Consider the following 27,801-nt stretch of genomic DNA (forward strand, 5'->3'; position numbering starts at 1 on the left):
TTTCTCCCTTTGCCCAGCAGATGTCAGCATCATCAAAATAAAGGCAACAAGGGAAAAATGCATCAGAGCTTGTTTTTGGATCCACTGGTTTTTGTGCAAAGGGCTCAAAGAGCAGAGTGAGGTGTGTTTTCACTGCTTCAGGACTAGAGGGCGATATTGTACCACAAACACCTGAAATGACACAGAAATATTTCTACCCTCAACACCCAGTCACATCAGAGGCTTCTGCTGATGACCAGACAGATTTAATCTCCATAACATTTTACATATAAACTACTTACTTATTTACTTGAAACAGCTTTTGATCACATGTTTTTTTCATGTTTATTTCATTAGCTATGGTGTTGAAACTTTCTTTCCCAAGTTAAAAATCATTTTCCTTCTCTTTACTTCTTTACTTAACACCACTTTTGCTGCAGTAAAACAGATACACATACGTTTCACATCTGCCTGAAGTTGCAACGCTAACAGGAGCAATTTGATGCTATGGTTTTTTCTTTTTTTTTGACCCTACCGGTGGACAAAAATAACCAAGAACATGCTGCTCCTCATCCATCTTTGCTACTTAGTCAGACAACTGAGTCGATGAGTGCTCCGTGCTTTTTCTGCAAGGTACCTGAGTGTCTCTTCACTCACCTGGCAGATAAAGCAGTTATATTGACAACCTCGAAACATCTTAGTCACCACGCTTTAAATAGCCGTGTCCTCCTTCGTCCAGTCTGTTCAACCTGTGCACACTGAGGAATGGTCCACATATAAAACCACTTTGGACAACCTCATGGATAAAAACATCATGCTCCAGTGGCACAGAAACCAGAAGCAAACAGACATTTTACTTGAGACATGTGACATACGGAGTCCCAGAAGTGACAAATAACACGGTCACAGCTCTGTATGTGCACTTTCATGTCGCCTGTCGAACAAATGAAAAAGACCCACTTTGTTTCATGGACTTATGTCTTCTCATGTTCAGAGACACTTTGATCAGGCAAATCTTCAGAGGAGTGAATGCGGTGGATTAACTGAGTTTTAAATGGGAGGATTAAGCTGTTTTGCTCTGTTTTCGACTGATGTAGTTACTGGTCAGTGTTGTAGGAAGTTTACAAACCAAGGTTTCTGTCTGATGAGGAGAGACTGAACAGCCAGCTCCCTTATTAATATCCCCAACAAATTGGGCAAAAATCATATTTAGAAATGCTTTTTTGACTGAGCAGTTATGTGTTATTGATCTGTGTATGTTTAGGTCAATAGTTAAAATTAGGAATTATGTTCGAAAGGACCCCCCCCTCCCCTCCAAAAGATCCAGGCGGATTAGCGATCTCATTGCCCTGAGTTTGACCTGTGAGGCAAAACTAAAAGCACCAGCAATTAAATATGTCTGCATTAAAAATGGTTATGGTTGAAAATACAGTCAAAGCTGTTGGGAAATTAAATTTTTTTATGAGGTGGAGGAAAACATTTACTAAGGATTTATAAGGAATTACAAGACGACAAAAACAGTGACTTCTTCATGAACATGAGTGCATCTTCTATACTCTGTGTAAAATTTATGGACTTTTGCTCCAGTTTTCCCAGTTGCTAAAATTCCAATGGAAAAAAATAAATAAATAAATAAACGCAGAGCACCAGTACACGATGGTTGTCTATTTTGGTGTCCCAGTGGTTTTACCAGCAGATTAAATTCTCAGACAGCGGAGTAGTGCTGCTCATTGGACTATGAACGATAAACACTAGAGTGCAGTCTGCTCAGAGCAATGATGTGAGAACTCAGCGGTTTAAAACATTTGGCAGTGGATGGGTCGACACTGGCCTACTATTAAAAATGTGAGGTCATCCAATCACATGGAATAAAACAGATATTAAAACATTAAAGTCAACTGCATGCACTTATTAAGTTTATGTTCAAGAAGAGGGAGTCTATCCCAGCATGCAATGTGTCAAATGCAACCTAGACTTGCACATACTTGCAGAAAAACAGATTTATGGATGCTATTATTAAATAAAATTAAATAGTGTTTTAATTGTGCAAGAATGTGTTGCGTACCCTCTGGCAGTGAGGTGTGGCTTTTCCACCGTGGGGCTGTTGTTGCAGTGATCAGGCCACGCTGCTCAACCACCTGTCCAGTGTTAATGGGAAACACAAACAGGATTATAGCTTCAATCAGGGAAAGCAGGATTTCCGAGAACTGAGCCCCGCGTTGTCTTTTATCTCACGGAAGCATTAACAGCAAGAGATCTTTTCTGAGACTATCAATACAACATCTGCATCACCTGCAGATATGGAAACATCATGTAGGCTCTATGAGTGTCTGCGTGGGTTATGGGGCCAAGAGGAGCTAAGTGGGGTCCATGTGGGCGCTCATCTTCAAGTACCCATTTACAGTACAGTGACAATGGAAATGCTGGGGTCTAAATGGGCAAGAGCGGGTTAGTGTGCAAATCCAAATGTACTGCCCTTCCCCTTTTTCAGGTGCTTCCATTGCTTCTATTATTCAGCAGGAAAGATCTCTTGACCTGCAGAATAGAAACATAATCGCCACGCTATACAGAGAGCTCAAGGTCTTTATGACTTACCTGCATGCATGTCTGCTCTCAAGCACCGTCAATTATTAAAGACAAAAGGCAGGCTGATGGAGCGAAGTCCCTAAAAGAAGAGCACCTTGTCTTCCTGCTTGTGCATCAGTCAAACCACTTAAAAGAGAGGGACCATTTTGTGGTGCAGTGTTGGGAACTGGAAAGATGAAACTAAAAATATGTGAATATGTCACGTATGAATTATTTCCAGAAGAGAAAGCAGCTTAAAGAAAGACCCTCAGACATTTCAATAGTAACAGTCACTAACATGTTTATGTGTGTTCCTCACTGGGTTTTGGGGTTTTATTATTTCCTGTTGCAACATTTTCCTAATGAAATAATTCAAATGTCATTACTACTTATTACTTAGACATGGATATTAACTGTGCTGTGCTGCTGGACGGACAGTTAATGTGTCAGCAACACTTTTCATTGTGTGTTTATCATTTACATAATTTCTCAAGCAAAATGCTGTAAATTCACAGACTCTGACTGTGAATATTTTCATTGTTTTTCATAGGTCTTTAATACCCTGTCGTAAAGTCCTATCACAGGTAAGGTAGGTTTTACTACCTTTAGTAGAATTGAAGATGTTTTTATACACTATATGTATTTTTAATTGAAAAATCTTTGATGCAAAGCTAATGAAAAGACTTAAAGCTACTATGCAGTGCTTTCAAAATTAGTGATTAAAAAAATCAAAATATATATCAAAAGCTTATTCAAGTAAGTGACTGGTTGTGTTATCTAAAAAAATCATTTTATCATATTTCTTTTGAAAACTCATGGTTAAGCTTTTAGCATTGATAATCAAAATATTGGCACCAAAATTGATTTATTCATCTTGATTTTTTTTACAGTGTACATTATACAAAAATATAGAGTACCAAAAGTTCACAGTGTCCAAAAGGCAGTGTTTAGTCATATTCACACCAATCATTTTCAGCAGAAGTTTCCATTCAGGGATCCATTGACAAATTGTGAGGATATTCTGAATCTCAGATTTCACAACAAAGGAGGCCTTTAAATACAAAACACAACTTTCTAAAAATGAGTATTTCCATTATCTTGGCCAAATACATACAAACACATCTGTACAGTTTACACAAACATGTTTTGTAAGTGTGTCAGTGCATGCTCTTACCTGTTCGCAAGCACCCAAACTTTAACACACACACTGTCAGGGCTGTTTGTTTCATGCTACATAACACTGCAAAAGGTGAGAAACACCTGGATTCATTTCTTGGTATTTACAGTTTCGAAGCAAGATGCTGTCTGCAACATACATTTCACAGCACAGGTTAACTTAAATATCAACAATGTTGTTATGGAATGAGACAGAAAACCCAGATGGTGAATATCTGAACATGTTTTAAAGGTTTAGCATTGTTTAAAGCACCTATATGTATTTTTTTCTGTGACTTTAGTCTGATATTATCCTGATAGTGTATAGTTTTGTTTGCAGAAAAATGAGAAATCCCAGCAAAGGTCAGATTCATGAATGTAGGGGACAGTGTATTTTTATCATACTACCAGCATACTGCGGCTTTAAAAGCCTGCAATTTGTTTTATTTTTCAGCAGTACAACTTGTGAAAATGTTTTATTTTATTTTACATGTCTATAATTTCAGAATAATTTTTTAATAATTTCCAAGACGTTTCCTGCAAACATAGCTTGGTACTAATTACAGGGAAAACACAGACAGATCAATCGCTACACTTCCAGCTGATTAAGTCCAATTAAATTGCCAGTCTTTAAGTCGGTGGACAGCGAGTGAGCTGAACATGCAAAAATACAGGCAGGCATATTCAACATGTATGGATAACAACATACACAGAGAATAATGTTTCCAATAATATAGAAAACATGAATATCCTCATGGTTTTAAATGAGGCAATATTATCAATGACACTCCTGTTTCCCCTGAAATCTGTACAAATGATGTATTTGTATATGACAGGGATCGTGTAACACATAATCCACAGTTTGTTGAAATAAGCAACAAAAAAAGTGAAAAACATATTTATACAAGCGCCTGGTAAATGCGAGACTCCATCCAGGAGGTAAGAGGCCTGCATTCATACCTAATATGATTTTAACTTCACATACAGACAAGCAACTGTGCACACTCACATCCATATTTATGGACAGTTTATCCAGTTCATCTAAATTGTATGTTTTTGGATGGTGGGAGGAAATCATGCAAGGTCAGAAGATGTGTGCGTTGTGTTTTACATGTTGTGTTCAGAAGCATAAGAGAAAATGTGAGTTATAGTCCATGAAAATCACTTTTGCTGTGCCTTAGATCAAACCAGTGTTTAGCATGTTTTATCAAAACAAAGCTCAGAGCTATAACTTATTACATTTATGCAGAACATTTTCTACATACAACAGTCTTGTATTTTTCTTACCTTCTAGGCAGCCATTGTTCTCCACTCATTTCAGTACACTATGACAAACAAGATGTAAAGATTTGAAACCTGCTTGAGCAAGTTAATCCATCAGTTATACATATTGTAGTGTTACTTTTGCAAAAGGCTGATGGTAAATTCATGCGCTTGTGAGAGGCTCTGAAATATACAGGTATAGCTGTATTGTATTTGGTGATTGGTGAGCAATAACCTTAATGTATTAAGACCCAGAAAACAGGAGTGGATGACACAAAAAGCCCCTTATAAAGCAGAAAATCAACCATGTTTTTTTTTGTTTTTTTAGGAGATAGATATAACACCTCTACAACAATTCATCTAAATCAGCAGACTCCAGTGATGTACAGTACGTAGTGAGGCCTGTCAAAGACGTCCTCTTCAGTGTTTTCCATTGCTAAACATTAAAATTAAAGCAAATAAGCCAGAAATCTGCAAGTCTCTGTTCTTTTGTTCCCACCATTCACACCCAGTGGCGACCGATGTGTGGGGATGATTTGTGGGTTTTTTTTCACAGATATCAGTTTTTACTGATGGCAACCCACACTTAGTAAGTGTCCAAGCTGCCAATATGATACATATACAGTATTATGATCTCATCTGAACTCACCTGCCAAAAATACATGAAATACATAAGCAGCAGATGAGTCTCGTCTCAGTCCAGTGGGAATCCAGGTACATACAGTGTCTGAAGTTTAGTTGAAGCCCTGGACCTCGGGGTCCATACCCTGCTGTCACTCTGCCCTGAGCACAAGTGGAGCACCTCAGGGTGGGTGAAGTGAGAGGAAGGTTTCAGTTGTAGGTGGTAGTTTGAAAACATGGCTCCTCCTTTGGGGGGAGGAGAGGGGGCAGTAAGTTGGCAAGTGCGCAAAACCCTTTAAGAAATAGTTAATCATTTTGGGAAATATGCTTATTTACTTTCTTTCAGGGAGTAAAAAGAAAACATTGATATCAATCTTGTGTCTGTGCGTGACATATAGAGTTATGATCAAGACATGGTCAGCTAATTAGCTTCACATGGAGACCGGAAGCAGCTAGCCTGGCTCTGTCCACAGTCAATAATGCACCAGCCATCACTTTTAAAACCTGTATCTCATTTGTTTAATCCATTAAAATGAGATGCAACATGTTAGTAAGTGGCAATAAAGGGAGGGAATATGTGTGTTTTTGAACTCTGGTCAGAGGCAGGCTAGCTGTTTCCCCTTGCTTCCAGTTTATATGCTAAGCTAAGCTAGCAGTCTCCTGGTTAGTGGTATCTGCTAATCTAACATTCAAGATAAAGTGAATAAGTATATTTCCCACTATGTCAAACTATTCCTTTCATTCATTAACTATTTGTACACTGTACCGTGCTCTGAACCTTCTCACACTGTCTCCAGTCTCTCCAGTTACACTCCACTGTCTGACAAAAGCAAAATTGCCATTATAAATTTGTATTTGCCCAGGTTTGCCTCTTACATCCAAATAGACTGGAGAATAATGAGAATTCACCTTTCACCCAACTACTCTCTACTGAAGAAATAGTCTCTTTTAAGCTGATTATAGTGATGTCTGTAGATCACATAGACTAACAGGAATACAAAGATCAAAACAAGTGACTGGATGATTTTGGTGTTTAAGACTTTCTCGACCAACAGGATAATCTATCAAAATCTCTGTGTATTTGTTTTGAATGAGGAAACCCTTCATGTTGGCGTTGTGGTGAGTAATGAGCCTGGCCTCCTCTCAGCTGTGCATGTAGGTCCTGCAGGGGGAGTCTGGATGGAAGTCGTACTTGCTCAGGCTTGGAGGATAGTAGGTGGTGGTGAACATATTGCTGGAGGGCAGTGGGGAGGAGAAGTGGTTGCACGTCTCGTCGTTCACGTGGAGATTGTTCTTGTTTAGCGTCTACAGTGTGGAGACAAAAAATTTGTCGTCAGATAAAGGAACAAAGTACAGGAAATGAACAACAATCACTTTTCAGTTATTTTGTTGCACCATCTCCTTGTTTTTCTTGTCTCTCTCTACTCTCTGATAGAGTTAAGTGTCACGATCAACCAACAAATGGGTTGCACCACTGTTAAAAATTCACAGAAAATGAAAGCCTACCTTAAACTCCATGGGGATGTACTTCTCATTCTTTGGCGCCGTGTTGCCCTGCTTGTTGTAGGTGAGGTGGTTGGGTGTGCTGGGGTGGATGACCGCTGACTCGGCCGAAGGCCGGTTCAGGTGGTGGCAGTAGGTGTAGGCCAGCGCTGACAGTAACGCTGCTGCGAAGAAACTAGCTAAGCCCACGGCCACCAGCTGGAACAAGGTAAAGGCTGGAAGCAGAGGGGTGGAGGAGGGAGAGGGCAAGAGACAGAGGGTGAGACAAACTAATAAACTAAAAGATGGTTTCATAAGGAACAAGTACCTGACATGATTGACATTTGAGGAGATTAAGGATATTGTATAACCCTAAGGAAGAAAATAAACGATGCAGTAAGCGGCCAAAACCTTCTAATATGAAAAAAGCTACACGTAACAGGTCATGCAATCAACTCTTTTAAGGGGTTTTCTTAGGCTGCAAACTGTCCACACCTAGAGACCATGAATATCTAGAAGTTTTCAGAGATGGCTTAAAAAACTTAAAATTGATGTTGGTATCTGGCTGCAATGAAACCTCATCAACAGACCAATAATGATTCCACACTTTGGCCAATCCCGCGCCACATGGGGCCAAAGCCACTGACAAAAGTCAATATGCAACCAACTGTGTGGTGCACGGGTAAAAAAAAAAGAAGCCAATAACTCTGTAACCTTGGGACAATAACTAGATGTTGCTACGTGTTCAGAGGCTGCAATCAAACCAAGATGACATTGATTTGCTTTGGATCCAACAGGAGAGCAAAGACATAAAACCTGGACGATTTTCTGTTGGGAATTACAGTCATAAGTACACACATGCAGGAGTGTGTGTGTGTGTGTGTGAGCTGTTACTGGTTTTGACTTACTTCCACAGCTGTGGTCCTCCTGTCCGGGTAAAATGACTGGAGAAAGACAGACCGCAATGAAACAGAGAGAAAAAATCAATGTAGAGAAGTAAAATCACTGCAGCTCAAATATCTTAATTCCTACAGACACTAAGTCAACATAACAAACTTCCTAATTAAACCGTTTCCTGATAAGAACGTGTGTTTACCTGGCACCTCATGGGGCTGGCAAGGCCTGGACTGAGTGAGGTTGCCCTGGCAGGGACTGGCCTCAGCCTCCTGGTCCTCACCACAGCGACGAGCGCGATGCTGCAGACCTTGTTCATCACAGTCCCCCCAATCTGTCCACTCACCCCAACCTGATCACCCAAAGCAAAGAGCAGACAGAAGTAATTAATACCAAGTCACTACCTAGCTAATAGCTGGGTTTCTTTACAGGTAGTTGATGCCTGTTGCTTTGTTAAACATCAAGAAAGACTTTTTAAACTGCTGAGATAAGTTTGAATATATATTTTAATGCTCTAATGCTGTTTTAAAAATACTTTAAATAAATATAAACAGATTTTTTCAATGAACGATGTTTTGGGATCTGCTTTTGTGTCCTTATCCTCTTGGTTCATATCCTGCAGCAAAGACATAGCATCAGCACATCACTGCCAACCTATATTAAATACCTCCACTTCAAAAGAAAGCCCTAAAAAGGTATTTATTTAGAATTTAATTGGATTATGTAACAAGACCCGACTCACGTCTGCTGTTTAGGAGATGACTCAGGAAGAGCATTAGGAATTTTGCATATTGGCTACCACCAAAAAGACTGCAAGAGGTAGCCGTCTTGTAATGAGATATCTTGGGGAAAAAAAAGAAGTCATTCTCCTAACTGTGCTTTCAAAGAGCCACTGACAGGAAGCCAGTGACCAGAGAAACTGTGTGGACGGTTTACAAGAAATGTTGGCCGCAGTGCTGTGGTCATCATCACTCAACAGCCAGTCGCAGTTCAGCCTCCTTGTGCTCCTGCTGGAGTTACTTTGTTTACTGACCAAAAGTGTAAAATGGATGAGACGTTTATTACACCAATTTGCCTCCCATGTCCCTACTTGCAAATAAATGGAGGTTTACAACAGTTGCATCTGTCCATTTTTGGAACAGTTGTAAAATCTGAGGCTTTTTTTTTTTATGAATGTTTTTTTTTTTATTTCTGACTTTCAGCCAATGCATGCTGGGATAAGCTCCAACAACCATGTTGTTTGCCTTCTCAACACAAATATTGATTCACCACTTGCTGGGTGGAGGAGATTTCCCATCAACATCCATACAAACACCATTATTTAATCTAGGGACAGGAGGGGGATCTATGGAGAATATTTATGGTGTAATAATTATGATAAATGACAATAAACTCTGTTTAGCACTTTTCAAACCAAAGTTACAAAGTTCTTAAACCTGCAAATTGTCTGAAAGGTGGAAAAATGGCAATTAAAATATGTGAAGTCTGCAAAAGCCCTAACATAAATGATTTGTTGCTGTGACAGAAGAAGATAAAAAGGACCAGATTTACATAGAAGAGAAAATTTCCTCTGCACTTTCTTAATATGTACATCTTGTTTCATCATTTTACTAATTTCTGTTTGAATCTCTGCTCTGATTTATGACTCAGAGAAAACTACAAAGCCACTATTACTGCAGTTTAATATTTCTAACAGTGGTAGTGGAACCAGAAAGGCAACTGTGGCAAACAGCTATGCACGCTGCTAAATGATTACATTATTGATCATACGGCAGCCAAATCAGAAAATAAATCTTCTGCAGTGCAACTTCACATATGCTTTCATACCTTCACAAGCATGTGTGTTGCAGAGGGCCTCTTCAGTGTGCAGGCCTATACAGATATCTCCTCCGTTGGCAGGGGGCGGGCTGCTGCACGTCCGAGTTCGCTGGTAGTGTCCGCCTCCACAGCTGGACGAGCACTGGGACCAGGAGGACCAGCAGGACCAGGCCCCGCTCACTGGCACACACACACACACAATGAACTTTATTTATATAATAATACAATACAATACAATACATTTTTCTGCTGTAGAAAAACTGTAGGAACTTTGCAGTTACCTGGACAGGGTTGAGTGTTGCAGTCCTGATACTCCACAGGGGATCCTACGCAGGCATTCGGGTTGGTCCTGCCCTCTGCTGTTGAGCAGCTGCGTTTCCGGGTCCGGAAGCCTCTGGAACACTGCTGTGAACAGCTGGACCACGTTTCCCAGGATTCCCAGCGAGCACCTTGGGGCTGGGACAGAGTTCGGCCGCTGGTCTTCACCAAGTCTTCAACCAGAGCTGGAAAACACATTTTATTTGCTTTATTACAAACTAAAATTGACTAATATCACCATAAATAAAGCAATTATTTTTTTCAGTCCCCTTCACATAAGCTTCACATTTTATCTCTTCAGAGATAAAAAAAAATGAAACAACCTTCACCCAGTGAGAGAGAATGAAAGTTGACCCCAACATCATTTGACACAAGCTGCTAAATGAGTAAATGCTCAGAAGTGCTTTTTAAGTTCAAATAAGAATCACCGACCTTTTTATTGCCAAACGCAGCAGACAGACGCCCTTTCATGAAACATTAATTAGTGAGGTGCAATGTGGGTCACGTTGAGAAATGAACTAGTTTTCCCTGTACACTCACACACACATTGGCATCCATAATCACAAATTATTTACATATGAATCGGGAGTGGTTCCTGAGGCTTTTAAATGAGGCCGGCACAAATATTTCATTCTGTTTTTTTTTTTTTTTTCCTATTTGCATGAGCTTGAGAGCAGCCACACAAGTCAAGATGAAAGCAAATTGACATCTTCAGCTCATCAGATTTATCTACTTTGGGCTAAATATCCAAAATGATTTGATATCAAAATCCCATTTTCATGCTGTGTGAAATAATCCGGACTCCATGAGGAGAAACCTGCGCGTGTCTTAGAGTGGAGTGGAGGAAGTGGACATCTGCTTCCACATAATGGTTCAATGATGTGTAATCAATCTGCTGATTGATGTCCACAGACAGGAAAGCAGCTGTATTTATCACAGCAACCTGGGACACTGTTTAAAAACCCGGACAGATGCAGTTTTACAGATAGAAAATATCAGACTGAACTAGAGTTGGACCAGGCTTTGTTTTGCTTTTAAACTGTTTTAATCCAAGTTAAGCAGCTGCACAAAAATAAATACTCACAAATTCAAACCTAAAAAGTTACGGGACACCCAGGTTGTTGTGGCATCTGGACACATCTGCATTCTATAACAGGTAATCACAGCTCCAGCTGTGCCTCGAAACGCTGCTGCCTTTGTGATTTGCAGAGTGTGAGGGGAGAGAGTTGTGAAGCTGATGTGAGTTGTTTTTCATTGCTCATCATCTGTACTTACAGTCAGTCTGACAGGCTCCAGACCCGTCATTGGGACAGAACCGGGTCTCCATCTTCTTCTTGCCCAGCTGGAGCTGCTGGGGGTCGGGGAGCAGTGCCCGGCAGGTGTACCTGAATCTCTGCTCTTGTCGTGACCCATCGTGACTGACGTTGACCGGCATCCAGGGCGTCCAGGGGGTGTTGCGGCGTACTTCAGGGCAAGCCTCCAGGTTACAGACCTTATACTCCTGGAGGACACAATGGATGAAGCCTATCACCATTAATGCTAATGGAAACCCATTGCTGTGTCACAGACTGAAGCATGTTTGATTTATCTCCCAAACCCATACATCCTGGGTTTCCAGTATTTCATTACAAGCATCTTGCGGAGACACGTTGCTGCCTTAATAGACTTTGCTAAACAACACAAATATTACAGTTTTTCCTGGAGGGAGTTAATTATGCAGCTAATTACTGTGCTGAATGGGACTGTTTAAACAAGGCTGCACCGAGATGAGGACATAAAATGATGCTCCACAGTCAGTTAATCATGGTTTCAGAAATATAACATTAAAAATCTTCCATTTTACATATGCTGGCCTGCAGTATCTCACTGACTGGGGGTAAACATGTGAGACAGTATGAGACAGAGCAGTGTAAGGTTAACAGTATGTGCCTGATACCAAACAGCTACAGTATTTTTGCCCTGAGAGCCCCTTTTCCTTTCAGGTTTTTATTTAAGTTTGATGTTTTTATCTATGGTTTTATTTTATGGGTATTTGTTTACTATGCTCTTTAATCTACATGTGATGTAAGTAAGAGAAAACCCACAACAACTGTGGACAACAAGCCTGACTTTTTGTCTGACTATTCAGCGTGGTTGTGATTTTTCTAATATCCAAGTGCTGCAGTACCGTGGCACATCCAGGACACGTGTTTCCATTCTCACAGGTTCTGGTCCTGGAGTGGACCCCACCTCCACATTCAGCACTGCAGTGAGCCCAGGGACTCCACGCTGTCCACAACACTGGGAGGGGACAAGGCTTTTTCTCATTGCACAGTCTGGGAACACAAAGACTTTACTTAGTCTTGGAGTCAATATGCAGCCTTCATCTGGATAAACAGTAACGAATGAATGATCAGGTCTACCTGGTTTTATCTAAGAATATTTTTTTATTGTCATATTATCATCTGGCTGAAACAGTGGTGACATTTCTGCCCAGGCTGACAAGGTTTCTACTGTCACTGATGACATTTGTATCCAAACTGGTGATATTTTAAATCTTAACAATGCGGTGCAGTAATGGTGACTGTTGATGATGTTTCTAACAATGGTGATGATGATTACATCTTCACATTACTCCTCACCTCTCCTCCCGACCCTGGCCAACGCAGATTCGTCCACCGTGGCGAGGGGAGGGGTTGTTGCAGGACCGCTGCCTCACTTCAAATCCGATACCACAAGTGCTGCTGCACTGGCCCCATGAAGACCAAGGAGTCCAGCCGCCATTCCTGAAGAACAGGAAACAAATCAAATGAAATAACCACGTGACTGTATGAAAAATCAGGTCGTATTAACATAACACATTTTCAGATTTATTTAGCTAATTCTGCCCTGATAATTAATCTCTGAAGCAATGAAGATTACTCCTTGTTTTCACCAAACATGTCCAACATGGTTCATTTCAATGTCAGATCTGAGATAATGAAGATCTGCATAAGGAGATGTACCTGGAACAGTTTGCCACCTGGATGGTGGGGCCCCTGCATTCGACCCCACCACATTGGGCCACCGGTCCGTCACATGAACGGGACCGACAAGCACAGCTGCTGATGGAGCCCTCGCCGTCATCGTGGTTACAGGGCTGCCATGGTGCCCAAGGACCAAAACCGCCATCCTGCGTTAGGTTCCTCACCTCCAGAAAGGATTTAAGAGGAAAGTCCACGAATAAGTCACCATAACTGGCCTACACCCTGAAAATCTTATTAATGTCCTGACAGGTTTTTCAATAAGGCGCAATAATCTCAGGTAAAAGAAAGGTGGATGTTTGTTTTTAGACATTTTCTACGAAGGAACTTCTCATTAACTTTCTATTTACAGCTCAGCATTTTAAATACATCTTATGCAGTAAAGACCAGTGTGCAGGAGTAAGTGTGTGTTTCTCACTGGGCACTCTGTGATGTTTTGGGTCCACTGGTTCATGTTGGAGCTCTCCTCGATGGTGGTGCAGCGCTTCTGTTTGTGATCCCAGCCACAGTATGGGTCCCGAGCTTCCATGCAGGAACTAATATGAGATCAGACAGTTAGTCAGTAATTGTTGAAGTTGCAGAATTATCCAGACTCCCTGCGACGCGGTTGCGTTTGCGATGAAATGCTGATTCAAAATGATAAACTCCTGCAGTCTGAACATTTAAAGAGTCTATCAGCAGGATTGTCTAGAATAATGTTTTCTCTGGATCAAAGAGTTTCTATTGTGTTTCAAGTGAGAGGGCTGCTAGAGGGGCGAATAGTGAGAAACTACTATACATCATACAGTATTTTGTAAGATTATCAGCACATTCAAGTGGTGCATTTACTGTGAACAAATTCATTAACAGCCGACTTATGTAATGTCTGCTCTGAGGCTTGCCAGAGTATGGACTGACAGTTCAAAATAAAATGGGCTCTTAACATAATCATCTTTGTCAGCGTTTACTCTGAGCCTTTCAGACTTGGACACCCACGCGTGTTTGTCTCTTTAATGGCTGAGGGTTAATAAATCTTTTTTAAGTATTTTGAGTTACTGAATTTACACACTCACCAACAGCAACAGAAAATTCATTGACTGAGCAGACTCACAGATCTTAAGTGTAACTTTTACTAAAAGATCGACTGCAGATTATGGATTTGCATACACTTTATACTTGAAATATATATATTATATATATTGTATCATATTTATATTGTCATATCCTAAATCTAAAGGTGGGTTCTTTCTTTTTTGTTAAATAATAAAACAACACTAAAAATCTCCTACCGTTCGGCTGGATAGCTGGAGCATCGCTCTAATGGGATCTTCACCAATCTGTCATCAAGCCCCACAAACAAGGACCTGTCACTTTGGAGGATTTTCAGGCTCTTGATTGGTCCGATTTGTCCTTCAGGGAGGATCCTGAGCTCCTCCAGGTAGCAGCCGTGAAGGCTTTTATTGGTTGTGGAGAGAGTCTTCAGGATGGTGCCATATTCTGACAAGATGGAGAAGGAGAGAAGCTCTGGTTTAAAGGCGAACTGGTAACTGCATACTTTGATGATAAAAAAGGAGAAGACCCTGTTGCTGCAGATAAAAGGTGGCCAAGTTAATTATTTAGAAAATATAATGAACTTTTATAACTTTTGATTTGAAATGTGCAATGTAATAGAATATATTATTTTTGGTCAGCCCCAGCTCTGTCCCCTCTTGCTCACCAGTGCCGATGTACATGACATGGTAGAGGGTGTCTCGGCCTTGCACGATGTCCACCACCAGCTTGGAGAAGCGCAGGTTGTCCTGGGTGAGCAGAGGGTTGACGGTCACCGGCTGGACCACGTCGTTCATCAGGAAGAGGCGCTGGGCGTCCTGGAGGCTGCGCTCTGTCAGGTTCCCCCCGGGACCTCCCTCCTCCAGTGTGCCACACTAAAGACCGAAGAAGCAGGGCTCAGTTTGAGGCGTTAAGGATGTAGATTGATGGTTTTGGCTCCTGAGTGTCCAGGTTTCACTTCAAGAAAACACTAAGCAGCTAATTTTACTGTTTAGTTTGCCCTCAGCTTAAGAAGGTGAACTAAAAACAGACCTTTGTGCTGCTGGTCATACACGATGTATGAACATTAATTCATACATCTCAATAAACATGTCCGAGGCATTTGTTTTGCAATTGGAGCTGCAGAGCGTCATTACCGACAGTGTAAGTATATGCTAAATAAATGCAAATCCGAAATAAAAAAAACAAAACTCTTGCATATGAAATGAAGAGATTATATAATTTACAATGGCCCTGCAGCTCAGTTTGGAAAGGACTGTGTAAATGTGTTGGAAACTTGCCAAGCACTTATTGCTGGAGGTGTAGAGAATTTTTATGCTGTTCTGCATAAGCTGTCTCTGGACTCGCACAGAGAGATGAAATGGATGTCAGTCTTTTAAAATCTCCTTTATAAAGATAAGATAAAGACAAAAGATAAAAAATACTTCATTGACCAGTAGGGAAATTCAGACCAAGGAGGAAAGGCTGCGAAAGTGTGGAGGGATGAATCAGTCTCATATCTGTCAACACTGTGAGAGAAAAACAGTTTTGTGGATTGGATCCAGCTCTTTGTCTGTGTAAATATGAATTACCTGAAAATTGGGTATGGGGTTAGGGGTGGAGAGCCAGGCGGTGCGGGGGTTCTCCTGGTAGCGGAAAGGTCCGTTGAACGCCTGGGTGATGGAGCTCAGATTGAAGGCGCAGACAGCTGAAGCTGATATGCTGTTCCTGAAGGAGGGGAGGATGTAATCATGGTCAGATTGCAGCAATTCAGTGTGAAAGGAAACGAGGAAGAAAACCTGAGGGAACATGACAAGCTTTTCTTTTCTTTGGAGCACTCCTTGACAAGTAAACTGACATATAAAATCAGTGATACGTCTCTTTAATGATGTTACTCATGAACACCACTCACACATTAGTGGTGAAGATGCCGTAGATCAGGTCCTGCTCAGGTAAATAAAAGGTGCTCTGCAGCTCGTTGTAGTAAAAGGGGATTTCTCCTGAGCGGGAGCAGTTGAGCCGGGCCTTCATGAAGGTGGTCCAGGTGTCCTCCAAAAGGAAACGACCACCCATGTCGTTCTTACAGACCCGGGCCACGCGAGAGAAAACCATCTTCCCGCAGTCGTTTTCTACCGCGGTTTCTCTCAGGAAGAAGTAGGCAAATCGACCGATCTCATAAACAGACACAAAATGAGGCTCTGGAGGAGACATGAGGGGAGAAAAGAGAAAAGATATGGAAGATGTGATTTTCACAAACAGTCACACGAGTCAATACAAGGCTGAAAAACACAGGACGAATCCGTGTGGCACTCTGATTACCGTTGAGCCACTTGGAGTTGTACTGCGCGGTGCGCAGCGGTGGCATGTTCCCCAGGCTCCTGTAGATGACCGGGTCACGTCCTGAGAAGTCGATCACTGTAGCAGCATACAACTCGCCCTTCTCTGTTACCATGGCGGTGGAGTTGTGGCGCGGGTCATAGGGACATCGGGCAACACCATTCACTGTTTCCAACACCTGACTGACGTTACCAATCTGACGGGAAGACACACAGAGGATGTAAACATAGCTGAGGGTTTCAAATTAAGAGTTTGGCAGATAATTAAATTGTCTTCTGTTTTATGTCCACTTTCAATCTCGAGCTTCTACCATCTCTCAAATGTACAAAGCTGATGCAAAAATATCTTATTTTATTATCCAAGAACTACCTGCTTTTTGTGGCTCAAATTGTAAGCAAATATATTGATTATTCCATCATCAGAAAATTAATCAACAACTGGTTTGATAGTCAATTTAGTATTTTCACAAGAGAAAAGCTGAAAATTTTTCTGGTTCCATCTTTTGAAATTCAAAGATTTTCTGCTTTTCTCTCTTTTTTTCTACTATCACATGTTATAGTTTTAATAATAAATCAGTTATAAAAAAAATAACAAATTGACAGATAATAAAAATAATCTTCAGTAGCAGTCCCCTTTTATTATGAAAGGAGAGGGAATCCTTGTCAACTTTTAAAGCCCTAACCCTAATCAATTATGTGAGTTTCATGTTGTAGATTTTAAATTCTGGGCTAGTTTACTTTATTTTGCTCATGTTGATAGCTGGATGATTCTAGTGGCTTGCTTCATGACATCTCATGATAAACTGGTTTACCAACCTGCCTGGTTATACACACGGGGGTGAAAGCATTGGTCCCACACGTGAAGAGCGTCCGCCCGCTGATCAACAAAACCCGGATGTAGTTTTGACATTCCTCCTGCAGACAAATACACCACAACCCAGTGTTACCTAACCCTCCGTCATTAATAAAATTTGAACGGCTGCGGTCAGTCATCCATCGCAATACATTTAAAACAGAGTGGCTGAATTTGACCCTTTTTCTACCTCAGATTTGCCTTTGCTCTGACAGGAGCGCTTTGTATCTTCATCAGGGGCCCAATCTGTCGCCTGAAGAAAGAAATATAAACATATTTTGCTTTTGGAAATTAAGTTTAGATACATCATGTAAATTAAAAAAGACACATGCAACAAGGATGCAAAGTGAAAGGGAAATTGAAGGGAATACTGAAGACAAAATATAAAAATTGTACATGATTTGAAATATTATACATATAAATAATGAACAAAGTGTCTATTTTTAATATTGTTCCGAGAAACATTTATTGTACTGAATATTTTACATCTAAATATTATATATCATACATACATATATCAAAAAAGCCTCAAATGAAATCAAATTGTAGACTTTTATCTCAGTCTATCACTTGCTGATGTTACCTGTATGAGGGAGGCGTTGCCCAAACTCAGTCTGAAGATAAAGTTTCTGAAAAATAAATATTTCATGGTGGAGGTGACGCACACAGACTGCAGAAGGGTTTGATAGGCTGGTTATGATTCTGAGTCTTACTCCTGGTGTATTCAGGTTATTTTATTTATTGAATTGCTGTCATAAATATGATCCTGTATTCCTTTATTGTGCTTTAGGTGTTGTTAGTTGTTACCTTGCTCCCACAATGAGCTGGTTTCTGCTCAGGTCCAGGGCAAGCTGGGAGAAATCCTTCACTCCTGGATGGGAGAACTCTAACATCCACGGCTTCAACGCTGGATGAGGAGTGAAGAGCGTCAGGGAGGAAAGGGTTGATGGTTGGAGTAAAAGTTAAATAGAAAGAGGGAGGGTTGTAAAGGCAAGACAAAAAGGGCGAAGCACATTATGAAAGATGAACAATGGAGAGGAGAACAAGGAGAGGAAAAAAAGATTAATGAGAGGAGAAGCGAAAGGCAGGAGAATAAGAGGAGGAAAAAGAAGTGGGAGGAGCGGGATGATGAACGGGAACAGGAAGAAGACAAGGAGAAAATCAGAACGATGAAAATGAAGGGGGAGGAGAAGAATAAAGAGGAAGGGCAAGAAAAAGGAAAAAGAAATAAGTTATCCATTCTTTTACGTGGGAATCCCTCGACACCAAATGATACCTGGTTCACAGCTCCAGCTTCAGAGTCCAAGGCTTCAACACTTCACACACCAGGAGTGTAGATTTGGTGAATGAATGAATACATACATCTATAATTATATATAATACATATTTTTGTTTTTCCTACTCTGCTGTTGTTTTAGAGCTTAATTTATATATTTATATATTTATATATTAAATTATTCATTAAAATTTTTCAAAGTCTGGAGCATTTTGTTTTTAAAGGGCATGAAAACATTTTTTTCAGACAGCTTCTACATGAACATAGAATTTTCTGCTATTTCTGTAGCCTAATTTGTGTTTTAGAGCTTTCACAGTGGGCAGAGCTTTGTTCAGAGAAGAGGATGTCGCACACTTCCATGCACCACAGTTTGACAGTATTTAAATATGTGATGACAGCTGTCTGTCAAAGCTGATCAAATCACACCCACACAGTCCTGATGACGCACATTAGCTGAGTTGTAAACTCTTGATAAATAAGATCTTCAGCTCTGACTGGTGCTTATTCAGCCACATTTCTTTTCAAAAACTAATCAAACCAAGACAAGTGAAAAAATAGAAGAATTTATGGATATAAAGAAATGGATAATGATATTTGATCAGAAACAGATACTCCTGCTGAAATCATCACAATTTTAATGACTACTTTTGTATGCATGAAAAATCAATTATTTTGGTATATTTAACTTGATTTTATTCTCTGTACTTATTTCCCTTTAGTTAATTATACTGTTGAACTAATCCAAGCTCTTTTTCTACCTCGTGAAGCACTTGTGACTTTGTTTTCAAAGTTTATTGACATAAATTAAATTAAATTGTATTGATTTCAAACCTCCACCCAAGCAGGATGTCAGCTGAACAAAAAGCCACTTTGGCATTTTTATATGAGCTCTGGGCAGCGTGAACAAACCACATAAAGTGCAACAATGTAATCCCTTCCCCAATCTTTCAGAGCCTCACCTAAATGAATTCTGGTTCCTCTTATTGAAGGGCCGGCTTGTGGGGCAAATGTATCCAAAACAATAACAGCCCAGTTTGCCAGATGGGCGCATTGAGCTGAATGGAAACTGACATCCAGTCAAAATAATATCATCAAAGGCCCTTTCACAGTCGTTAGACAGCTGAAGAAGAACATTTAATGAGGCCACGCTGCAGACACAATATTCAAAACATGTGCATCTTCTAATTTCATGCAAACCTGTGTTTGTTGTCTCTGTTAAAATGTACAAAAGACTTTCAATGCAAGTCTTGATGCACAAGGTAAACAGGACTCTAACAAACCCTATTAATGCAAATGAATGCCACACGAGAGCTTTTAGCACAGCCAGACTTTTATTATCTCTATATTAAAGCCAAACCTCATTTGTTGTAACACTGAGTCTTTATTAATCTCATATAAAGTGTGATATATTATGAGCGAACAGTGTCTTATTACAGACACAACAAAACATCAGTTTTGCCTGGCCTCAGCTCCCCTTTGAAAAACACCACAGCAAAAATACAAACCATCACTTGAGCAGCAGTGATTTTCAGAGGGACCTATTAAATCCAAATTGTGTTTTTGCATTTGCCTGTGCACATAATGACCTGTGGCAATGCAGACACACAGGCTGTCCACACACACTCATATCTCAGCAGGGGAAATGACTCGGTTTCCAGCAGCAGACTTGTCCTAATGCATCGCTCTTTGACCCCCCCCCCAATAACTACACAGAATTATAAACTGACTCTCAATTGGCAAACACAGTCTGTCAAACATGAAAACACACAGAGAGAAACCAGGGGTCCAGTTGAACTGTTCCAAACATTCCTGGAGTCCACTTGTGCTGCTTTCATACGGGGGATGTGCACAGGCCACTGGTGTGTGACCCTGTGGTTCTCTGTGATATTTTGTCTTTAACTTCCTGTCTGCATCAGAAGTGGAAGCGTTGTATTATTTAGGTTGACACCTGCTGCTTGGGATCAATTAACAGTCACGATGACTGTCGAGAATTAGCTCTGGGTTTTTCTAACGTGTGTATTTCATGATATCATAACAGACACTATTTGGATGAGGCTATTTTAAAGGTTTGCAAAGAGAATATTTTATTTTGATATGGACTTATTTAACTTTACTAAGGATCATGCACGTTACTGTGCTTCAACCGTGAAGGTCTGTACGAGATCAGGCCTGTTTTCAATCACTTATTAGTATGTATCTGATTATTGCCAGTTATGTCAACAATCAAGCATATGCAAAACAAAAATGAGTTTAGTGTTTGTTGGTGAAGAATGTAAATAACTTCATAATAACATGCATCATCGCATCAGTGTTTCATCGTAGAAACTTCCAGCTGCTACGACACAAAGCCAGCTCGTTGAAGATAAGGGCGTAGCTCACTTTGTATGCTCCCTCTCTATAGGTCGGTGGAAGAATGAATGGATGGATGGACAGATGGTTGGTAAATAACGATACGCTCACCTTGGTAGGAGACAACGGGATGTTCCTTTCTACTGCAGTCTGCAGGTTTGATGTGAGGCTGCTGGGACAGACAAACAGACGAACAGATGACCAGCACGAGGCCACAGGGGGAGAGGGCCCACACCCCCCACCCTGACGTATGCATAGTTACAACCTCATCCAGTCTTCTATCAGGTCCTCAGGAAACACCTGTTGAACCAGAAGAGACAAGCGTCAGTTTAAGAACACGATCAGTGAGAATCAAATACTAGTGAGACCCCCTCTGTCCGCCCGCCGCCCCCCCGTCGTCCCTTTGCAGCCTCTGTCTGTCGCGTCTGGGTGTCCAGCCCCTCAGTGTCAGCAGGACTCGGTCATGGCTTATTCACCTCAAAAGGCCAGAGCCGCCAGTCTTTCAAAATGCCGACTCTCAAACCGAGGGTGCCATCAACAGAGCTCTTCATGACTGAGGGGGCCCATTCAAAGACCAAGGCTGGGCCCGGAGCCAAACAGGGGCTGTGAACTCTGAACGCTGAGCCACATGAAGGGTCTTTGTGTCGACATCAAAATCCATTTACGTACATCAAATCTGCTAAAAGATGTTTATCTGCTGATGACGAGCATATGCACAGGATTATAGCGAAGACCCATTCAAAAAATTAGCCGGTGACTTGTTGCATCAAAAGCATTTACATTTACTGCAGACAATCTCCTGTGTTATCAGCCATCGCTGTTACGGCCGATAAATAAACTGATGAACGAAGATTAGAGTGGTGGTAGATCAACGACAGTCTCAGTTATTTATTCATGTAAAGATAAATAATTAACCTAAACTACTTGCTAAGACGGGGCTGTGCTAAATGTATTCAAAGTGCCAACATCTGAGTGTGTGTGTTAATGTTGCTGGTTGTGATCGGCTGAACCGAAACAGGAGAAAATCAACTTGAAAGATGTTTTAGTCGTGCTAAAGCCTTTGTTTCAGCGCTGTGGAGTTTTACATTGGATTTGTGTTGTTTCCTTCAGTGCTATGTTTTAAATGTTGAGCACATTGCACCTGAAAATCTCCGGAGGGAGAAGATCAGACTATTCTTGGAAGCAGCTGCACCCGTTTTGCTCTGCTCCCTCACCCACTTCCACATCATCCAGCTCTATCTCCGCATCTATTTCACTTTCCAGCACCGGCTCATGAAGACGAAGGACCAGCAGTGAAGTGGCGAGACAGCAATCTGAGAAGTTCACTTCGGCGATGTCAAATAACTCAAACTGTCAGGTCAGCAAGTACAAAATACAGCTGACAAATGTAGCAATCTTTTCTCGCCACTGTGAGCCTGCGAACATATGGACGTCCAGGTGCCAGATGCCAACTTTACTGCTACAGCAGTTTACATTTTACAGTTGCACACGAGTGCTGAGATACACAAAGTAGGAGAAGACAGGGTTGTAATCATGTCAAGTTTTAGACAAACTATAAATTGATATTTTAAAAGGCTCACATCTTAAAACCCCAGAGAAAAGATGTTAAAGAACAGTAAGTGGGAAATGTGCACACTTTTGATGATAAAGCTTTTGGAGCAGAGAAATAATCTTGAAGCAGTTAAACTGTCAACTGATGTCCTTTGAGAAAAGCCCTATGAGGTGGATTGGTGCACGCTTTCGGTTCATAAATCTGTCAGAATTGAAGGATAAAGCAGTTTTAAAATGACATAATTGTTAAGTTATTCTCCACTACAGTTTAGCAGATTTGTTATTCTTCGCAGCTCCCACTTTCTTTTGCTTGCATCTGCTGTGTGCTTTGGAGAATGGAAACGCTGAATTTCTGTCTGCTGCTCCCCAGGAGGACTGAATGTGTGTGGAGGCAGAGGTTTTTCAACCTGCTGGGTCCAACATTGCTGTTTAATGAAGCGACTGGAACAGAGCCTCCACCGCTGGCCTCACTTTTGTTATGTGGCCATGCTCCTCTCACCATGCAAAGGGCGGCCAGTGAGAGGCCTAATGTTCTGGGACTTGTCTATTCAGTACAACGAGGGGGAGTAGCACCAGATGTCAGTCAGATTCTTCGGGGGCAGTAGGAAATGCAGATTCTCACTCTGTGATCAGCTTTAGCTAAAGATGGAGACTACATGCGTATTTTAACAAGTCCTCATATCTAAACAGGCAACACAGGTTGTTCTGCCACCGCTGTGGTTCAGGTTTGGTTAAGCTGCAAAACAAACAGCACTCCACTGTGTGAAAGTGACTTTAAGACACATTGATTGCCCAACCCTCCACCCTGTCCTTCTCCCTGAGAGGTTCTACTGCTTGAACAAAATCAAAGTCCTTCCATCTTCACTTCTGAGGGAGGAGGCTCATTAGTGGTATTAGGTGAAGGCAGGAAAAGGTAAACATAGGTTTTAAGCAATTAAACAAACAGCCAATGCTTTCGTCTTTCTGGTGAGGACAGTTTTGGTCCCTGGAAAAGACCTAAAAAAGCTTGTGTGGGTTGTTTTGCTTTTGGCAAATTAACACTGTGTCACAGAAGCACGTGACTTCTCAGTGCCTGTAGCAGGGCTGCAGGTAATAATTGTTTTCATTACTGATTAATCCATTAATCATTTTGGGCCATGCTAGAGAGATGCATACTTGGTTCCCTGGTGATGAATCCTGATTACTTTAGCGATTCCCCTGACTTTTCATCTGGTGCCATAAAATATCAATATGTCCAAACATCTGCAAACTAATCAAACCACAGCTGTACCTTCTGTTTAGTGCTAATTAACAAATGTTAGGAGCCTAACACCTCAAACTAACATGAAGATGGAAAGTATTATACCTGTTAAACAATCAGCATATTTCTGCTTTAATAACTGAATAAATGTTTACTTGACTGGGGAAATTGCTGCTGATTTTTGCTCAACTACTAATTTAATTGACTTAATATGTCAGGTGTTAGCCAATGTAAAGTTGTCCAAGTTTTAAATGCCTCTAAATGGGTCTTGAGTGATGAGATCATGAGTCCTCAATGAGTGTTGTGTACACCAGAATCAGCCAAAACACACTCTGCTGCCGAATGTAAACAGGGTTTGACAGGTAAAGTATTTTAGATTTGGGGGGGAAAAAAACAGCTTTGACTGAAAAGTAGGAAGTAAAAGCTGCAAACACTCAAGCCCACCAGTGTTTCCCTGAACCCGCGAGCGTGTCAGAACATTCATTCACTCACGTAGCTGCCTGTGTTGGAAAAACACCATAAAGCCTTAATGTCCTGTGAAGAGATTAGAAATACAGAGTCTCGGATTCATGTGACCTGTGTGTGTTTGGACTGTGGAAGGAAAACCACAGGAGCACGGAGCGGACATGTGACCACACAGACAGGAACACTGCCAAGATTTTAACCTCTGTGCCACTGAGCATTCAGTTTAAGATACGGCTTCGCTGTATCAATACGCCAAAGCACGACAGGTGTGTACATCACAGCTCTGTCTGCCTTGTGTTTTGTCTCGGGGTTGATCTCCTAAACTTGCAGTGTGTGTCTGGCTGCGTCTCCTCTGTGAGACTGAAAACATCACCCTTCACCTCTCTCAGAGAAAACACAGACTCTGCATAACTAAGAGGCTAACGTGTCTGCTAAGGGCTTAACGCTGTCAGAGACACGCACCGCTGTGTGCTCCACTCTAAAAAAAACACCTATTGTTGAAGCAAAACTTTTATTTTGTAATAGAAGTTTAAAAAGAAAATATTCTTTACATTTTTTCTTTATGTTGTGGAAACTTTAATGGCTCACAAATGAGATTCAAAAAAGGATGTTAATGCCACGCGTCTCTTCCTCTCATAACACTGGAGTGAGTAACAGTATATCTAATTAATTAGGACGTGATTTTGCATGCAATCACAAACCTATAATAGAAGTAGACTGGCTTTGGAAATGTTTGCATAAACACCACATCATGCTGATGAGACAGGGCTGAATCAGATATATCTACATGTTGAATGCATAGATAAGAAGCAGGTAATCAGAGGAGGAGGTGAATACTCCTAAATGAAATGAGGAATATGTTTGCCTGCCTGTTGGATCGGAGGAACAGACACAACCAGAGTAAGAATCACGGGCCTCACTGGATCCACAGACAACAGATCTTCTGAATGTCGTCCAGAAACTAGACTCTGAGTGGTGCTGACAAAAACAATGATTAAAACTGGCCTCAAAGTCATGAGATGTGTGCCTAACCTGGGAAAGTGCTCTGTTATCCATCACTTCTCGAGATTTAAACAACAAAAACCGCTCAGTGCTTTAAGACATATGTCCATATATGGAGTGTTCACCTGCCCTGTCATTTTTCTTTGACATTTATTACCAGCACATAGATTTGTTGCATTTTCTACAGTTAGAAAATGTATAAACACTGTATGGTGAACAAGTTGAACTATTTCCCCTTTAGGGATTGATAAAGCTGCTCTCTCAGTCAATATGGAGTTTATTAAACTGTCAAACCTAATTTTTGATGCGAATAGGAACAGTTAAAAAAAACATCCTTTAAATTAGTTTTTTTTTAATTGTGAAAAAAATATGCACTGAATAGGACATTTTGCATTTTAACGGAGCTAGGAATAACTATATGTGATATATCTGCTATTACTTAATATTACCCTGTCTGATTCATTTGTTTGGCTCTAATCTAGACTACTCTCTAAGGTCAGAAGTTCATGTAAATAAATCTTATAATAGACAGCAGGATGCGCTCAGCCCTTTGGCTCCAAACCTGTTTACTTCTCCACTGTGTCCACACACAGTGGCCAATTCAACCAAAGGGTGATTTGTGTCATCTAAATATTTGTGGGGCAGCTGAAGATGTAAAATTCACAGGCATCACAATGATTAGATAAAAACTGGGGATGTTATTTTTCCATATCCCCACGTCATCTTAGCAGAAAGTTCAATGAGTTAGCTGCAGCCTCCAGAGTTTCTCTCTTACCGTCGGTAGAAATGTTGTGACTCATTGACAAGTGTTTGGACAGAGCAGTGGTGCTCCTGCAGCACTTCATCACAGTTGTACAAACATTGCACAGGTTTTTCTCTCAGAAGACAAAATGTAGACAGTTTTTCTACTTTGGTGTTAAGAGAGAAAAAAAAAGAAAATCTCTTGCTTGTTTTTTTGTCTGCAGGCATTTGACAGTGACTAACCTGCATTCCTTGAAGATACTGCCCCCCCACCCGTCGTCACAACCACTACTCCTGCTACACCCTTAAAAAAAAGAGGGAATCTCAGGCTTTTAAAGCATGCATACAAAATTAAAGCAACACTATTCAAGCACTCTTGGCTTTGTCTTCAGACAAACTGAAGGAGTAGAGCATTTCAGTCTTTTCAGAAACCAAAGATGGCCCTCCCACGGTGAGTGTCACTTGGACACCTTCAGCCCACATCTTATATATGAATGAGTTGATTTGATGAGGGAGAGAGTGGGGGGGGTGAGCAGAGCAGCCATGATGCTGTGAATTTCTTTTTCTGTCAGGGTGAGTAAGACCTCTTCAGTCATACCTTACAAAACAGCAATTACAGGGAATTATATCCTGTGAAAAAGATGCACCTTGACACAGGCCACAAAATGAGCATACAGACAAATCCTCTTTACTGAAGTGCCATATGACAGGGAAATTAATTACAAGCAATTATTTCCTCATCCAGAAGCCCCATAATTTGTTCCCCATGGCATGAAAAATAAAAGAAGGGAGTGCAGCGCCTGACCTTTGTATATCTGCCTCTTGTCTAAACTCTCTTCATCGGAGCACTTGGACTTCATCCAAATATCATTAAAAGAAACCATGAATCCCTGCACCTCCCCACACCCAAAAACATGGGGTTCCAAACTCCTCCTGAAATAAAAAAAACACTCACAAAACAACAGCTGCTAAAAATAAAAAGCAAACCCCTAAAAATCTTTCTGGCTGTTGCAGCAGCAGCTCTCACCTGACTGAGCCCTCACCTGTAAAAGGTAGTATTAAACACAGATGAAGTCAGTTCATGGAGATTTGGTAGTTGGAGCAAATGGACACTGAGGGGGCATCCAGAGTCTCTCCATCAAAATATTCAGAGAGGACCATTTCCGAGGCAGTATTCCCAGCTCCTTCCTACCAGGGTGAATGGCTTCTCTGTGCAACCTGCCAACTATCTGCCAATGGCCGCTCTCTTTTACAAGTGAATAGACTGAGTTTAGCCACAGTTAAAAAGACACACTAACGTGCCATGGCTGCGCCACAATGGCCGCTCGGGTAATTTGCCAAACCTAATGATGCCGGTTTGGCCCCGGCGAGAGGAGGTAGAGAGCAGGAATCCTAAAGAGGCTCACAGCTGCACCGATCCCTCTCTTCCTATCTCCCTCGCTCCTCTCTGTCTCCCTCTGTTCTCTCGTCATGAACTCCGTTTCTTTTGGCTCTCTGGAATAAATAACACAGCCAGGGTGTATAACCAAATTCATTCCCTCTGCATTGTCTGCACACTGATCAATATTTAAGTCAAATGACTACCTGTATGTTATGTGAAAGGTAAGGTAATGACAAAGTCGCAACAACCTGCAAGTAGCCACTGAACAAAACGCAGGATTTACAGTTTCTGGTAGAGACCAAAATGAAAGTAGAAGGAGAGTGAAGTGTGGATTTACATTCATTATGTGGCCAGAAACACAACTGTGAATTGATGCTTACGTTTGGTCTCTGTCTGCAGGACGTGTGAACGAGATAGCAATATCCTCTTCACAAGCCTGTGATAGTGAAATATGCTGTTGCGTTCTGCCTCCAAAGTGGCCAAAAAAATACAGATTAAATAA

At 41.1% G+C, this 27,801-nt stretch overlaps 1 protein-coding gene across 7 annotated transcripts in view; it reads right to left on the reverse strand.

The window, feature by feature from the left end:
* Positions 1 to 3,390: 3,390 nt before the first annotated feature.
* The window catches only part of LOC139609398 (semaphorin-5B-like), a 34,139-nt gene continuing 9,728 nt past the window's right edge, over positions 3,391 to 27,801 (reverse strand). For 6 of the 7 annotated variants that reach the window (XM_071463893.1, XM_071463888.1, XM_071463894.1 and 3 more), the window contains 22 exons: positions 21,031 to 21,219; positions 18,102 to 18,201; positions 17,878 to 17,923; positions 17,485 to 17,547; positions 17,258 to 17,356; positions 16,425 to 16,638; positions 16,018 to 16,303; positions 15,698 to 15,833; positions 14,794 to 15,001; positions 14,366 to 14,573; positions 13,516 to 13,633; positions 13,080 to 13,264; positions 12,717 to 12,860; positions 12,263 to 12,410; positions 11,371 to 11,596; positions 10,059 to 10,280; positions 9,787 to 9,957; positions 8,162 to 8,311; positions 7,974 to 8,009; positions 7,090 to 7,301; positions 6,776 to 6,888; positions 3,391 to 5,829 (listed from right to left, as the gene is read on the reverse strand). In XM_071463893.1, coding sequence (XP_071319994.1) covers positions 5,766 to 5,829; positions 6,776 to 6,888; positions 7,090 to 7,301; positions 7,974 to 8,009; positions 8,162 to 8,311; positions 9,787 to 9,957; positions 10,059 to 10,280; positions 11,371 to 11,596; positions 12,263 to 12,410; positions 12,717 to 12,860; positions 13,080 to 13,264; positions 13,516 to 13,633; positions 14,366 to 14,573; positions 14,794 to 15,001; positions 15,698 to 15,833; positions 16,018 to 16,303; positions 16,425 to 16,638; positions 17,258 to 17,356; positions 17,485 to 17,547; positions 17,878 to 17,923; positions 18,102 to 18,201; positions 21,031 to 21,175 — 3,294 coding nt within the window. In that variant the 5' untranslated portion in view covers positions 21,176 to 21,219 and the 3' untranslated portion in view covers positions 3,391 to 5,765. The remainder of the gene's footprint in view (positions 5,830 to 6,775; positions 6,889 to 7,089; positions 7,302 to 7,973; positions 8,010 to 8,161; positions 8,312 to 9,786; positions 9,958 to 10,058; positions 10,281 to 11,370; positions 11,597 to 12,262; positions 12,411 to 12,716; positions 12,861 to 13,079; positions 13,265 to 13,515; positions 13,634 to 14,365; positions 14,574 to 14,793; positions 15,002 to 15,697; positions 15,834 to 16,017; positions 16,304 to 16,424; positions 16,639 to 17,257; positions 17,357 to 17,484; positions 17,548 to 17,877; positions 17,924 to 18,101; positions 18,202 to 21,030; positions 21,220 to 27,801) is intronic. The other variant, XR_011685217.1, reaches the window with a different exon arrangement.

Source organism: Trachinotus anak, unplaced genomic scaffold, assembly GCF_046630095.1.
Source record: "Trachinotus anak isolate AG129_WGS33_773 ecotype Australia unplaced genomic scaffold, CSIRO_AGI_Tana_v1 ptg000026l, whole genome shotgun sequence".
Taxonomy (NCBI): Eukaryota; Metazoa; Chordata; class Actinopteri; order Carangiformes; family Carangidae; genus Trachinotus; species Trachinotus anak.